This window comes from Rhinoderma darwinii, chromosome 2 (genome assembly GCF_050947455.1).
Source record: "Rhinoderma darwinii isolate aRhiDar2 chromosome 2, aRhiDar2.hap1, whole genome shotgun sequence".
In the NCBI taxonomy this organism is placed as follows: Eukaryota; Metazoa; Chordata; class Amphibia; order Anura; family Rhinodermatidae; genus Rhinoderma; species Rhinoderma darwinii.
This window is the reverse complement of record NC_134688.1, coordinates 116,148,604-116,161,525: the sequence shown is the minus strand read 5'-3', so window position 1 is coordinate 116,161,525 and position 12,922 is coordinate 116,148,604. Positions and strand designations below refer to the sequence as shown.

Genomic DNA, 12,922 nt, shown 5'->3' with positions numbered 1-12,922 from the left:
GCCTGAAGAAACGTTCCACCGGCCTGGCAGATTAAGCCCACTGGAGATGTAGCGGAGTTGAGCACAGGAGTGTGAGGTGGGTGTGTAGTTTTTAACTCGCCTAATTCCGATTAAACTCACTCCTCGAATTGCTCTTTAGTTCCCAGGTGAAAAACCAGAAGGGTTACCCCTTCTAGTGAGAGGGAGAACTGATGGGGAGCAAGCAGGCAGCTGGGTTACCCTTGGGCTGGTGGGTGACAAAAAAGCTCTGGTGCTCTTGTCCCACTTGTCTGGTCAGGGGGACAACGGCGCAGTAGGATTGACTCCGCATGCTTTGCCCTTGGTGGGGTGAACAGGTAGGCAGCGTCAACCCTGTGCTCAAACCTGGAAGAAGAAAGAAAAAAAAAAAAAAACACGGAGGGGAAAAAAAAAAAAGAAAGACTGCTGCATATAAGCAGGGAGGCCTGCCTCCTCAGGACACCAAGCTAAAAACTGATCAGCTCACTGTCTGCAAGAGGGGTATAGCCTATGTAGGAGGCACTACCACTTTTTTTTGCTTAGCGTCTCCTCCTAGTGGCAGCAGCTTATACCCACAGTCTTGCGTATCCCCAATAACACGAGCTAGAAAAGAAACAAACTCACAATGCCATAATTGTTGTTTTTTTGGTCTCCTTTATTCCCCCCAAAAATGGAACAAAAGTGATTAAAAATGTGTATGCCCCAAAATGGCACTAATAAAAACTACAGGTCGCCATTCAAAAAACAAGCTCTCATACAGCACCATCAGCGGAAAGATGCGCCTTAAAATACGGCAACACAAAACAATAATTATTTTTTTTAATGGTTTTTATTTTGTAAAAGTAGTAAAACAAAATAACCTATATAAAAGTTTGCTATAGACCTAATCGTACTGACCTGCAGAATAAAAAAATGTAACATGTAAAAAAGTTACTCAAAACATTATATGGTACATTTAATGCTGCCATTAAAAAAATAGCTTACATACGCGGTGTCAAAAGATGGAAAAAAAAAAAAAAGTTATGGCTCTTGGAAGAGGAGCAGGGTGGATAAAAAAATAGAAAAAAAAAATTGCCTTGCTTCTTTAGGTGCTAAAGTTTCCTCAAATTATGCCAGGCAGTAGACATCATGAAGAGGACTCATCTAAAATACATTATTTCAGCTCCTATATATGTAAATATCTGTGATGTACAAGACCAGATTAATGTGTAAATAGGATTTTAAACCTACCTGGCAGAACCATCAACAGAAACAGGAGATGCTGAAGGCAAAGGCATATTGAGACGTTCGTCCTGTGGAAATGATGTTGAAGCCACTGCCTGTCCAGCAACTTTTGCAGCCCCTGCGGAAGTGGTGATCACTCCAAGACCACCCTTTTCCTGCTTAGCATAAGGAAAGGCAATAAAAGGAGAAAAAAAAATAAAAATGTAATTCTGTTCAAAGAAAAGCCAACATGAAAAAACGTACTCTTTCGTTGTTGCAACACTTAAATGTAGCACGCTGAATTACAATGTCATCTTACTTGTGTTGGAGGATGATACATCACTACACGACCTGACTGATCGTAGCTTTGTCCACTAGGTTCTCCACCCCATCCGGTTTGCGAAGTATTCATGGCTGCTGCAGCAGCCTCCTTTTCCTGTCTTAAGGTATTTCTCTGGATCTGCTGCCTAATGAGGAGTTCTCTTAGTCTTTGACGCTGAATGAAATATAAAGACAATTCAACATTAGTAACATATATTCTTTATATTTCTATAACAAATCAAACTTGATAGAAACACACACACATACACACACACACCTGTCTTTGTTTCTCTTGTTCCGACTGACTTAGGTTGCTTAGAGAAGCATCAGCTGTTCCTTGTAGTTCTGGTACATCTCTACCGGTACTGCCAAGAGCATTTGGAATAGCAGCAACATCTTCCCTGGGTTTTTCTGCTGGAGAGTGAAGACCTGCACGCTGGTTAGTGGCTGGGGACTGATAGGATGCTTCTTGGGGTAAAACTGAAGGAGGTCGGAGTGGGGACTGAATATAAGCTTCTGAAGTGCTACTGTTTCCAGATGAGTGTGGACTGCCGGCGGGGTGGAAGGAGGTGGTGGTACTGCTGCTTGGAGAAGTGTAGATTTGTGGCTTGTTTGGGGCAAAATGGCTGTTCAATGAATGGGTGGGGGTTGCATGAGGCTGGTGGGAGGGAGAACTTTTTACACCATCTCCAGGGGAATGAGGAAACGTAAAACATAGCTGGTTTTGAGAACTCTGATAAATATTTGCCCCTGGAGAACGAGCAAATAAACTTTGCTGTTGGCCCACTTGAGATTTTTGGTGAACATCTAAAGATTGCTGGTAGTTTGTACTGATGGGAGTGGAGTGAGAAAGTTGTGCAGTTGGTTTAAAACCCGTTTCTATCATTTGAGGACGAGGAGGTTTATAAGGGGGGGAAAATGGATCTCGTGATTGAGGCCGAGAAGGCGGACGGGAATACGGGTCTGGAGACTGAAATCGTGGAGTGACTGGTGAGGGACAAAATGCTTCAGTTGACAATGGTCTTGGGGTCAGAGGCGAATGGGAACTTCCCTGCGATTGTGGACTTGTTGGGACACGAGTAAATGGGTCAGAAGGCGGAGGTCGAGGAGTTAATGGAGGCTGCGAAAATGGGTCATTGTATGGGGCTGTTGAAGTCGGTCTGTACATTTCTGAATGATGTTGAGGTGATGTCATTTGTGCTTGCATATGAGTTTCCCTATGTGATGGAGCAGGACTGTGAGGCTCTAACTGAGACATTCGAGGGGTTAGAGGTGCTTTGAAAACATCACATTTCATCTCCGATGTTCCATCCGAACAAGTGCTGTGTTGAAAGCCAGGAGATCCAAGCCCAGGCTCTTCCTTCTTTATTTGAAGGAGAATTCCATCAGTCTGTCTCTTGGCATCACTGTAACGTGTAGGAGACAGCATAATTTCAGGTTTGCTGGAGGACTCATTTAGTTGACAAGGCCTTGAGCTGGGGCTCCCAATCAACGAAAGGTTATCCAGAGATCCGGTCGGATACCGTGGCTTGACAAATGGCTCTGGTTGATGAGGAGTGGTTGCACGAGAAGGCGGATATTCCACACATGGAGAAGAATTCTGTGTATTCAGTGAATGTTGGTGCTCTGCCCCAGAAAGAGTCTGAAATCCCCCAGCCGAGGCTGGAGACTGTGTCAAGGAAGACGGATATCGAGAGTCCAATGAATATGCAGGAGAAGTAGGAAAATGCTCCTGCGATGGAGACTGAGGAGGCAATTTGAAGAAAATGTCCGCTGATGACTCTGCCCCAGGAGTTCCCGCTGAAGGTGGTTTCAGAAACAAGTCTGAGGAGGTAGACATTGCAGAGCCACTAGACATGTAGACATCCTGTCCTGCACCCCGATAGTCATGGCATGCTCCAGACTGTGAACCCGGATGCATGGGAATTTGAAGCTGAAGAACTGGACGCTCTGCTTTTCGTACTCCTTCTACTTTGGACTGCTTGTTGATTTGACTCTCCGCCTGCTATAAAGACCAAAGCAAAAATATATGTAACAAGGATTGTGTAGGATATATAGTATCTTCAATATAATCTTATGCAATGTGAGCTTACTTATGTACATTTACACATGTTGATATTCTGTATACTGATTTGTGCAATAAAGATTAAAATGATGAAATATGCAATTGACCTATAGTTTGCATCAATTCACTAACTTAAATGCTATTCACATCTTTTACAAGGAAAACATTTTTATTTTTCTTACATAAGCAAATAGTTGCCTTGAGTTAAAAAATGTGCACGTAAATTTCAGACTGCAATCTCCATTATTTCATTTTCAGATACCATGATATGCAGCTTTTCAACCTAGTTTCAAACTTGGCTCATTTGGGTATGCACCTCTTTGTAAGGGTGCGCTAATATTTGGCATCCTTGCATTGTATTGTATTTCTGCAGTGTAAACCTACGCTGCGGAAAACCTTACAATGTATGCCTATGGCATACCTCCCAACTTTTGAATTTGAAAAAGAGGGTCATTTTAAGCCACGCCCCCTAACCACGCCCAATATCCCCGCATAAACACATCAAATCCCGGCCCGATCCTTCTGCAAATAACACGCGCAAATTCTCACTGCGGAGCTCTAGACTGTCTGGATATCACAGATATTATGGATCCGGTTATATCGTCTTTATGTTACTTTTCCTATCTTGGGTAGAACATTTGCTCATCACGGCAGCAGCAGCTGCAGGACAAACCAAAAGGCTGAGAACAATGTAAGTGAAGAGGGAGACCCTGTGGTTGATGACTTTTCAATTGACAGGTAGCAGAGTTACATGATGGGGATTTTTTTTTCCAGTTGCGTAACTCTGCTGCCAGTCAATGGAAAATTCATCCACCAGAGCCCCCTTGTAGATGGCGCCACACACAGGCCCCCCCCCCCCGGTAGATGGCGCCACACACAGCCCCCCCCCCCCCCCTTGTACACGGCTCCACACACAGCCCCCCCCCCTTGTACACTGCTCCACACACAGCGCCCCCCCCCCCTGTACACGGCTCCACACACAGCGCCCCCCCTGTACACGGCTCCACACACAGGCCCCCCCTTTACACGGCTCCACACACAGGCCCCCCCCTTTTACACGGCTCCACACACAGGCCCCCCCTTTTACACGGCTCCACACACAGGCCCCCCCACTTTTACACGGCTCCACAGACAGGCCCCCCACTTTTACACGGCTCCACACACAGCCCCCCCCCCCCCCCCTTGTACACGGCTCCACACACAGGCCCCCCCCCCTTGTACACGGCTCCACACACAGGCCCCCCCCCCCTTGTACACGGCTCCACACACAGGCCCCCCCCCCCTTGTACACGGCTCCACACACAGGCCCCCCCCCCCTTGTACACGGCTCCACACACAGGCCCCCCCCCCTTGTACACGGCTCCACACACAGGCCCCCCCTTGTACACGGCTCCACACACAGCCCCCCCTTGTACACGGCTCCACACACAGCCCCCCCCTTGTACACGGCTCCACACACAGCCCCACACACAGCCCCCCCCTTGTACACGGCTCCACACACAGCCCCCCCCCTTGTACACGGCTCCACACACAGCCCCCCCCCCCCTTGTACACGGCTCCACACACAGCCCCCCCCTTGTACACTGCTCCACACACAGCCCCCCCCTTGTACACTGCTCCACACACAGCCCCCCCCTGCACACCGCTCCACACACAGCCCCCCTGCACACCGCTCCACACACAGCCCCCCTGTACACCGCTCCACACACAGCCCCCCGAGTAGGTAGCACAACACAACTCCCTTATACTTTGTGCCACAATGCCGCCAGAGCGGAGAGCGGTAGAGGTAGCCGGCCCTACTGTTGCCACTCTCCGCTCTGCTTTGACGTCACTCACCGTCAGAAGGCGGCAGGAGTCTTGTGGCGGTGTTCTCACTGGTGTCGATGCCGGCCCGGGAGTGGACCAGTCCAGTCACCTGACCAGTGAGGTCAGATGACAGGTCAGGTGACTGTACTGGTCCATTCCCGTGCCGGCATCGATCCCAGTGAGAACACCGCCGCAAGACTCCTGCCTTCTTCTGATCGCTGTTGCAGTCAACAGCGATCAGCTGTTTTGATGCAGCGCCCAGCGGGACATTTTGCAAACCGCCCGGGACAGTTGTGAGAAACCGGGGCTGTCCCGCCAGATCCGGGACGGTTGGGAGTTATGGCCTATGGGCAAAAATATTCTGCAACTCAGAGAAATCAGTTTGCATTTTAGAATATTTTTCCCATAGGCATATATTGTAGCTTCCACAGCAAATTTATACACTGTGAAAATACAATTCAAGTACGCCACGTGTATGTGCAGCTGGACATGTATTTTGTACACACACACACACACACACACACACTTCGTGTCCCTCTTGGAAGACTTGGCTGTGTGTCTGTGTGCTTCTCCTCTTACCCTGTACATAGTGCCCTGGGTAAAATACTACCATTACTTCTACCCTGCTCTGCTACGTCCCACAGACTTTACACTGTGCTGCTGAAAGAAGTAGGAGGGTATGGATGCAAGCACTCCAGCAAAGAGAGCAGGCTCTCAGTATAGCAGATGGTTGATGTCATCCCTGAGTCAACAGGAGTCAGAAGCAGCACCACAGCCAGCAACTTACAGGAGTTGCACAAACTCTACAGCAACAAAAGAGGTCAATGTAAATGTGTCCACTGCTATTAAAACAGTCATTTTTTCATTACTGTAGGTTTTGTAGTTCAGACCTATGTTCATGGAAAGCATTCACCGAATTTCAAATTCTACTTACACATTCCATTGTACCATTTTAAGACTTGGTGAATGTTTTATTGTTTAAAACTCTAATACCAGTGACCATACATATAATATGTTGTCACTTGAAGAGTTGTGAAGCCGTTTAATTTGCAAGGAATTTGTGTAGCACCCAATTTAAGAAAATCAAAAGAAGAGGAAAATAAAATAAGTGTATTTTTGAGTACTCACAGTAAAATCCTTTTCTTGTCCAGATCATTGGAGGTTAGAGACTACGGGTATATGCTGTTGACCCTACAAGGCTTGGACACAAAGACTAAAAAAAAAGGGCTAGCCCCTACTACAGAATATAACCCACCTACAGAAACTGAGCTAATCCAGTCTGTCTGTACGGAGTAGCAGAAACACAAGGTAAGGAACTTAAATAAGAAGCAGAGAGGAAAAAACCTCCAACATACAACCATGACACCCCTGATAAAAAAAACAACAAAAAAATAAAAAAAAAACACCACGTGTGTGAGTTGTGTCCCCCAATGAATTGGACGAGAAAAGGATTTTATGGGGAGTACACAAAAAATCCACTTTTCTTGTTCGGATAAATTGAGGACACAGACTGTGAGACATACTCAAGACCTTGGGACTAAGCAAAGCATCTGCAGAAGTGTGCACCAGGTAGAACTTGACATAAGTGTGCAAAGAAGACCAGGTAGCCGTCTTGCACAAATGAAAAACAGAAACCTGATGGTACACAGCCCAAGAAGCTCCAACTGCCCTAATGGAGTGACCCGTAATCAGAAAGGGTGGTTCCCTACCCATGACCGGGTAGGCATAACAAATAGCCTACTGAATCCAGTGGCCGATAAGTAGCCTTAGAGGCCACTGGAACCTCTGGGACGCCAAACAAGGAATCCAATCTGCAGAAAGAAGCAAATGGGAGACAAAGGGACAGCAGTAAGAGGTCTTCATTTAGGTGAAAGGAGATTATCTTAGGCAAAAAAAGAGGGAACTTTATGGAGCACTGCCTTATTCCGATGAGTCGAGAATGGACGATGGCAAGACAGACTGCAAGTTCGGAAACCCTCTGAATGGAGGTTACAGCGGCCAGCAAAACCACCTTCCAGGAAAGAAGGCACAGAGAGTTCTCCCAAAGACTCAAATGGAGCAGATTGTGAAATGTCCAGAACAAGTTGAGGTAACGCGGAGAAGTCGGAAATGGATTACTGGGGGCAACGTGAACAAGAGTTCAAACTTCAGATTTAGATGCCAGCGGACGATTAAAGAGGACTGAAAGCACTAACAACTGTCCCTTAAAAGGAACTAATGGAAAAACCCTGATCCCGACCTACTTGGTGTAAAGAATGGACCCTGGAATGGGAAAAGCGCAAAAGGAGGGGAGGTTATGATCCTCACACCAGCGGAAGTAGGTCTAGCTGGTGTGGTCATAAAGGAAAAAACATCCTGATTAAGAGACCACTCCCCTGGGACGACCTGTTCTCAACTGAGTAAGTCCGCAACCCAGTTCTTGGCCCCTGGGATGTGCACCACTGAGAGCAGGGACGTGCCTCTCTGCCCAGGTAAGAATCCTTGCGGCCTCTGACATTACCATGGTGATTTAGATAAGCCCCTGTGGTGACATTGTCCATTTAAATTAGCACCGACAGAAGTGATGTCCAATGCAGCAGGCAGAGGGACATTGCTGTCAATTCTATGAGGTTCATGGGAAGAGAGAATTATTGCAGAGACCACAGTCCCTGAGCCATGAGGTTCCAGAACGTCCCTCATCAACCTCAGAGACTCGCATCCATGGAAAGGATTTGTGATTTCAGCAGGAGAAAGAAGCGGCCTTCCTGAATGGTAGGGGAGGAGAGCAACCAGTGACTGACTAAGGAAATATAATCTGTTTATCCAAAGACGCCAGGGAGTGGTGCCACCTGGATAGGATCGACCCTTTGAAGAGTACGAGTCTGAAACTGTGCAAAAGGAGACAGGCCTTGATTGGGGCCGCCATGGTGCCGAGGACCGCATGCAGAAACAGAGAGATCAGTGAACCCTTTCATAAGACCAGAATCCAAGTCTGAAAAGCGGACAGCCTCTCCTAGGGCAGAAACACCCTTGCCAACGGAGTGTCGAAGGTTATGCCCAGAAAGGCAAGTAAGTAAGTGTCTCGGAAGGGATTAGATAGGATTTGGAGCGGTTGATGAATGAAACAAAATTGTTTCAAAATTTTGAAACAAAAAACAAAATGGTTTTTTCCCCTCTTATTAGAGAGCGCAAACTCTGAGTAAGAGGGAAAACCAATTTGCGACCATTTAGGTAGGCGGAAAGAGACCGCTTCAGAAGAAGGCTCCGCGTCAGTCACCTGTATGGTTTGACGAACTGCCTTAATGAATGAGAAAGTCCACTTTTAGAGGAAAACTAAGATGATTGTTCCTCGCCCAGATCAGATTAGGAATCGATAAGCTGTCCTTCCGACAAGCCCTCTCTGGAAGGAAGGGGGTCGGGTATGTTGTTTTTCCCTTACTTACCCAATTTCAGGTCCATTTCTTGCTCCCAACAATTTGAGACCAGAATGGGGCACCTCCTCAGTGAGCAGCCCTCAGGTGAGAGGGGACAATGGTGGGAAGCAGTAGAGGAGGGGTGCCTCTTAGGCTAGTGGGAGACAAAGAGCTTGAGCTAGTGCTAGTCTTCATTGGCAGATGATCAACGGCAAAGTGGAGTTGACATGCTCCCACCAGTTCGGAGAAAGCAGGGGTACAGCGTTGCCCTGGCTTCCCACCTATAGAGGAAATAAAAGAAAAAAACGAATATAAAAAAAAAAAACTGACAAACTGCTGAACCAGCAGGAGAGTCTGCCTCCTACGGACACTAAGCTAAGACTGGATTAGCTCAGTGTCTGTGGGTGGGGAATATCTTGCAAGAGGGGATAGCACTTTAATTCTTAGTGTCAAGCCTCCAAGTGGTAACAGCATATACCCACGGTCTGTGTCCCCCCCAATGATACGAACAAGAATAAAGGATTTTTGTATTTACCAGTAAAATCCCTTTCTCGTTGAATTTAGTGGGGGACAGTACCATGTGTATAGGCCGCTGTCACTAGGAGGCTCACACTAGGTAAAAATGTGTGGCTCCGCCCAGTGGGCTATACCCTCTGCTGAGCACTCAGCTCCTCAGTTTGTACCAAGAGCAGTAGGAGAGCAGAGAAGGTTTAACACAATAGGTTTCCAATGAGAAAAGCAACCCCTAGAAAAACATAAGAAAGAAATAGGGTGGGACCTGTCCCCCAGTGAACTCAACAAGAAAGGGGATTTTACTGGCAAGTACAAAAACCCTGTTTTCTCGTTAAAGTATTCACTGGGGGACGCAGTACCATGGGAGGTCCTAAAGCAGTCCATTAGGGTGGGGAAAAAGAATCATAGCCATTCGAGCAGCCTAAACCACGGCTGTTGCAACAGTTGCCGGAAGGGAGGTTCCCTACCCTTAGCAGAGTTGGCCTTTTCAATGGATAGCTATGCAGCTAGCAATGGTGGCCTCGGAGGCTGGGAGATACATTTACAAGGGCCCTCAGGAACAAATAATGGGGAGTTAGTCTTCCAGAAGAACTCCGTAGCTGCAATGTATAAACGAAGGGCTTAAACCACATGTTAACAAGAGAATGCGATGCGCGTACTAAGCTCTGCGAGGCCAGTCTGGGGCCACCAGAATGGCTAAGATTCCTGAGTCGTTGACCCATTTTCAACACTCGAGGCAGGAGTGGAAAGGGAGGAAAAAGATACCGGAGGTTGAATGACGACCAGGGGAGAAACAGAGAGTCTATTACCTGGACCTACTGCAAAGCGCAGGAAACACTGATGTACTTAAGCAATCGGAACATGAAGATAAGCATCCTTGATGTCGATTAAAGACAGAAACCCGTCGACCTCAAAGAAGCGACCTCCGATCACAAAGACTCCATGTGAAACCTTCGAATCTTCACGTTGATTGAGACGTTTTATATCCAGAATGGGACGAAGAGATCCAACCTTCTTTTGTACTGTGAAAAGCTTTGAATAAAACCCCTTGAATTGTTCTGGAGCTGGTACGGGTCAATTACTCCATGATGGAGAAGTCTTTTGAATGGCTTGAGAAAAAGCCTGGTCCCTGGAGGGGCACCGAGGTGGCATTGACAGGAAAAACCGCCTTGGAGCGCGAGAAGAAAATGATTTTGTAGCTGGTCGACACAACCCACAACCTTCCGCACCCAAGCATCTTCGAGATAGGTCTCATGGAAGAGCAGCTTCCCCACCCAAGGGAGCAGCTCGGATGAGGGCAAATTTTCAGTATAAGCCCGCTGTGCCGAAGCAGGTCTGCCAGGAGTTTCTGGGCCAAAAGGAAGGTCTCCGCACAGGGAAGGACGGAAGCCAAGTGAGTTCTGCCTCTGACATGGAGCCAAGTTCCGAAATGAACGAAAGCACCTGTGTGTTCTGACTGGGAGAACTGGGTGTCGCCTTTGACAACGTTGTGGAAGTAAAATGCTCCTTCCTCCTGTAGCCTCAGAAATGAGTTGGACCAGGTCAGGGCCATAAAGGAAATCCTGGGCAAATGGAAGGGCGAAAACCTTCCCAAAGGCACTGTCAGTATCCCAGTTCCTAGTCCAAATGGCCCTGCGGACAGCTACCGCATTAGCCATGGCCTTAGCCGACTGTTGGGCAGCTTGGACGGAGAGGTCTCAGATATATTTAGACATCCGCAAAAGCTGTGCAGCTAAAATGGGAAGTATCCTCCTGAATCAATTGCGTCCTGTAGTGGAGTAGCTAGTTCATAACTAGCCAAGCTAACCCAATATGCTGCAAAAGAGGGCCTGACTGAAGCTGCGGCCACACTAAAAGTTGCTTTTGCCATAGACTCTATTTTGGCATCAACTGGATCCTTTAAGGCGGAAGCATCTGCAACCGGTAAGGTAGTATTTTCATAAAGCCCATGGGAGCATCTACAGTGGAGTGAGCAGACCAATTGGTAATACACTCATCAGAGAAAGGAAACATAGTCCACGCACTTGGACACATACAAAGGGCTGGTCAGAGTGTTTCCATGCATCGGAAAACAATTTGTCAAAACTCTTATGATTCCTGTGGCGATGCAATAGTAACTCATTCTGAGGGGATTCAGCAGGATCATCCGCAATCTTTAAGTAGATCTCTCACTGCCTGAATGAGATCCTTCAAAGCAGTAGGAGTGGATAGGGTTCTATTACACTCAAACTCTGAGTCAGAGGGAGACGTCCCCAGAAGAACCAGCTTCTTCAGATAAATCTATTGAATAAAAAGAATGAAAGACGCTTGCAGCATTTTTGTCCAAAGAGGAAGAGGAAGAATGACATCTCCTTGATTTACTGGCCCGCTTGCAGGATGCACTAGGAGAACTAGAACGAGTGCAATCCATGAAAGAATGTCTGGGGGCCTGAATGGACTGTGGTGCACGAGAGGGGTCAGACAACAGAGATGCTAATTGCTGAGGTAGGCGTTGTAAGGCACCCGCCATGACCTCAGAGAGGCGGGCGAAATTATCAACCGCCTGGGTGAAGGAAACCGCCCAATGGGGGGTAATATGCTCACTAACCACGGGAGCTGGGGAATCCGGTGGTGGTTTAGACGGAGGGCACTGAACACAGACTGGGTCAGCCTGCCCGCATGGAGACTTTGTACTGTACCGCGTACACGCAAAGTGCGTTACAACGGCAGGGGTGGTTCGAGTTTTAAGAGCTTTGCCCTTTGAAGACATTTTGAGCCTTTTAAAAAAATAAAAATACTATAGCCAATGGCTATCCTACCAGAGGTGCTGTGTCCCCTGTGAAGCAGGAAAACGTTCCCAGCGCTGTATGACTTCAGTACACCAGCTCAGTGTACTATGGCGTTCACTACCAGGTGATAGCATGAAGAGCGTCTGAGGAAAACAAAACTCCTCCCCTCCAGCAAAACCCACGCTGCGCTAGACAGGATGGACACGCGACTCACGGTCCTGCCGAGCGTCCAATCAGAACGCAAAAAAGACGGCATGGGAAAACAGCAGGCAGAGAACAGTCTGGAACGCGAGTGGGCGTGGCCAGGTTGCGGCCTAGCAGAGAACCAAAGCCGGGGCCCAAAATAATGGTGCCGCTGCCGGAATGCCACTTGTAGTAAAAAAAAAAAAAAAAGAAGAAGATAATGTCTGTCAGCACATAAGTGTTAGAAACCCTTTAGTAAGGACACAACACCTCTCTCTCTTCCCCATGCACAGCAGCTCCCAATGGCGGGGGGAGACACTTACCTGTCATTAGTCTTCAGGCGCAGCCTGCCGCCCCTTCGGAAAACGCACATACGAAGGGTGAATGTCAGGCATACTCAACCACCGGTGCTGTAATAATAGGGAACTGGGTGACCAAGGCAGGGAACATCCCCCAGAGAAGTGGGCATCCACTGAGGTGGGAAGAGAATCTGCCAAAATGGCAGGAATCCACGAAAAATGTGGGAATTCCCTTTGCCCAGTGCCCGCAGGGGAGTCAGCAAGTGGAACACACGAGGGACTCACTCTGCACCTGAAAAGGAAATAAATAAAACTAAAATAAAAAAAAATCTAGCAGAATTGCCTGCAGTGCAGGACATGTCTGCCTCCTGCGGA

The 12,922-nt window shown here is 47.7% G+C and overlaps 1 protein-coding gene across 5 annotated transcripts in view; it reads right to left on the bottom strand.

Annotated features, from left to right (window-relative positions):
• KMT2D (lysine methyltransferase 2D) overlaps positions 1 to 12,922 on the bottom strand; it is a 193,794-nt gene that overhangs the window by 80,967 nt on the left and 99,905 nt on the right. For 3 of the 5 annotated variants that reach the window (XM_075852187.1, XM_075852189.1, XM_075852190.1), the window contains 3 exons: positions 1,799 to 3,526; positions 1,520 to 1,696; positions 1,228 to 1,379 (listed from right to left, as the gene is read on the bottom strand). In XM_075852187.1, coding sequence (XP_075708302.1) covers positions 1,228 to 1,379; positions 1,520 to 1,696; positions 1,799 to 3,526 — 2,057 coding nt within the window. The remainder of the gene's footprint in view (positions 1 to 1,227; positions 1,380 to 1,519; positions 1,697 to 1,798; positions 3,527 to 12,922) is intronic. The other 2 variants (XM_075852188.1, XM_075852191.1) reach the window with 1 other exon arrangement.